At 44.5% G+C, this 2150-nt stretch overlaps 1 protein-coding gene across 1 annotated transcript in view; it reads right to left on the reverse strand.

Annotated features, from left to right (window-relative positions):
• Positions 1 to 2150, reverse strand: part of LOC101860203 — a 35224-nt gene that overhangs the window by 31303 nt on the left and 1771 nt on the right. The window contains exon 2 of the mRNA XM_005109642.2: positions 149 to 1615. Within this exon, the coding sequence (XP_005109699.1) occupies positions 149 to 1154 (1006 nt within the window). The 5' untranslated portion in view covers positions 1155 to 1615. The remainder of the gene's footprint in view (positions 1 to 148; positions 1616 to 2150) is intronic.

A 2150-nucleotide genomic window follows, 5' to 3' on the forward strand; every position in this document is an offset into this window, starting at 1 on the left:
GTGTGTGTATGTGTGGGGGGGGGAGGTAGAACTTTGGAGTGAGGATAGGCAGTTTGACCAAATTACAAAATCAATAAAAATGGATTGAGCAATCCCGTTGATCGATTTATCCTTTTATCCATTTCAGACTGAATTGATTTATACTTACTTGGATATCGCGGGTGCATGAATCCCGGGTATCTGGCGGCCAACAAAGGATGAGTCTGGGGTGACAAGTCACGTGGTAAATTATACAACAACGGATTGATAGGTAGGTGAGCGAACTGAGGGGGCACCCCGACTCCAAGAGGTCCAGGGGGTCCCGCGTGGCCAATGCCGTTCATGGATGCTAAAGCTCTATTGCACACTCTCAAGGGCTGGTATAGTCCGTTGGAATCGAGCTGACCGCCATGGAAGTTGCCCAGAAGGTGTTTGAATTCCTCACCCGACCAGGCACTTAGTCTGTTTTCTGTCTCCGGAGATGCGGATTTTTCGAGTCTTGGACTGGGAGGAGTGAGAGAACGAGGAGAGGAATGAGCGTGGTGGAGGAGGCCAGCGGTTGCGGGATTCGAACTGCGGCCATCCCGATTGTCTCTGAGTTCACGCATCTCTCTCTCCCGGTTGGCTATTTCTCTGTCTCTGGCTTCGCGGAGTTCTCTCAGCTCCCGTTCTCTTTCGCGCATACTCTCTAACACGAGTTCTCTTTCTCGCGCTTCTCTATCACGAAGAATTTCCAAATCTCTCTCACGCTCTCGCGTCACTTCTCTGTCTCTGAATTCTCTCAACTCCCTGTCTCTCAAAGATTCCCGTTCTCTGTCAACAATAATGTTACTATGATGTCTGTCTTCTTTGGCACCTCCGAGAACAGAGGGTCGGATGGGAAGAGGTCTTTGAGGGGGTGGAGATGGGGTAACAGCAGCAGTCTTCGACATCGTAGATGTTGCTGCTGATGATGCTGGTGACACTGCTGCTGCTGCTGCTGCTGCTGCTGCTGTCGCTTCTGTATGCGCCAGAGACAAGGACGGCTGCTGCAGAGATATGGCTGTAGGCGGCAGTGGTGGTGGGGTCGGGGACACATTGTCCGGCTTTCCGATGAGGGACTCTATAGAGAAGCCGTGACGCTTGGGCAGAGTGGGTGTGCTGGACGCCGACATGACAGCTACTGCAGCGGTCATTCTTATGTCCACCTCAGGACCGGGATGCGAACCAGGACCTTCTGATGGTTGACCAAACTGAATAAACTGTCCCTGATGAATCACTCACGTGTTTTTCTTACTCCGTAAATGTCTGGTATGGGTCTTAAGGTTTATTATTCTTATTTCCTAAAAACCCAAATTCTAACTTTTTGGTAACAAAGCGGGATACTAGTTATAGATTTGATACTAGTCAAAATATGAAGTCATGTTATATATTAGGTGGGTTTTTTTTTCTTGGAATAAATTGCTCTTGTTCCCTGTGAGAATTGTATTAGATGAACAAATCAATAATACAGATCTTGAGACCCGAGTTGTCGTCTTTCGCTGGAAGAGGACAAGCCATTACCACCAATCCAGCTTCAGGAACGACACACAGAAGTTATCAATATTTTGAGTTTGGTCACGACGTAAAATTCCAAGGCTGACTTCGAAGGATGAAGCTGAAATATAGGATCACAGAGAATTATTTCAGAGCATGGGCCTTTCATTCTCCTTTTCTTATTAATGGCTATTTTTTTCTCAATTAAAGAAAAGGCAAATACAGAAAACAAAATTTAAAAAATCACTGACAACAAACAAAAAATAAATAAACGTAACATACTCGTAAGCTGAAAAAGTTGCGCTTTTTGAATACATGTTCGATTCAATGTTTACCCCAGTGTCTCCTTTGTCAATTACAATTATTCTACATATTAATTTTTAATTTTTGTTTTTTGTGGATTAAGTTCATCTGGATCCAGGCGAATATCCGCTGGTTCTTTTTCTTCAACTGCAATTGTTGGTCTGGCTTTTAAAAAAAAAGAATATCCTGATAATTCCTTATTTTACTGACCAATAAATGTTCATAGAACTTCTTTGTGTCACAGTGTTATGTCTGAGGAACAAAGATCTAGGCCTTCATCTGACGATTGTTCTCGCCAGTAGAAACACTCACACATACACACATACACACACACACACACTCACACACACACA

Source organism: Aplysia californica, unplaced genomic scaffold, assembly GCF_000002075.1.
Source record: "Aplysia californica isolate F4 #8 unplaced genomic scaffold, AplCal3.0 scaffold00800, whole genome shotgun sequence".
Lineage (NCBI taxonomy): Eukaryota > Metazoa > Mollusca > Gastropoda > Aplysiida > Aplysiidae > Aplysia > Aplysia californica.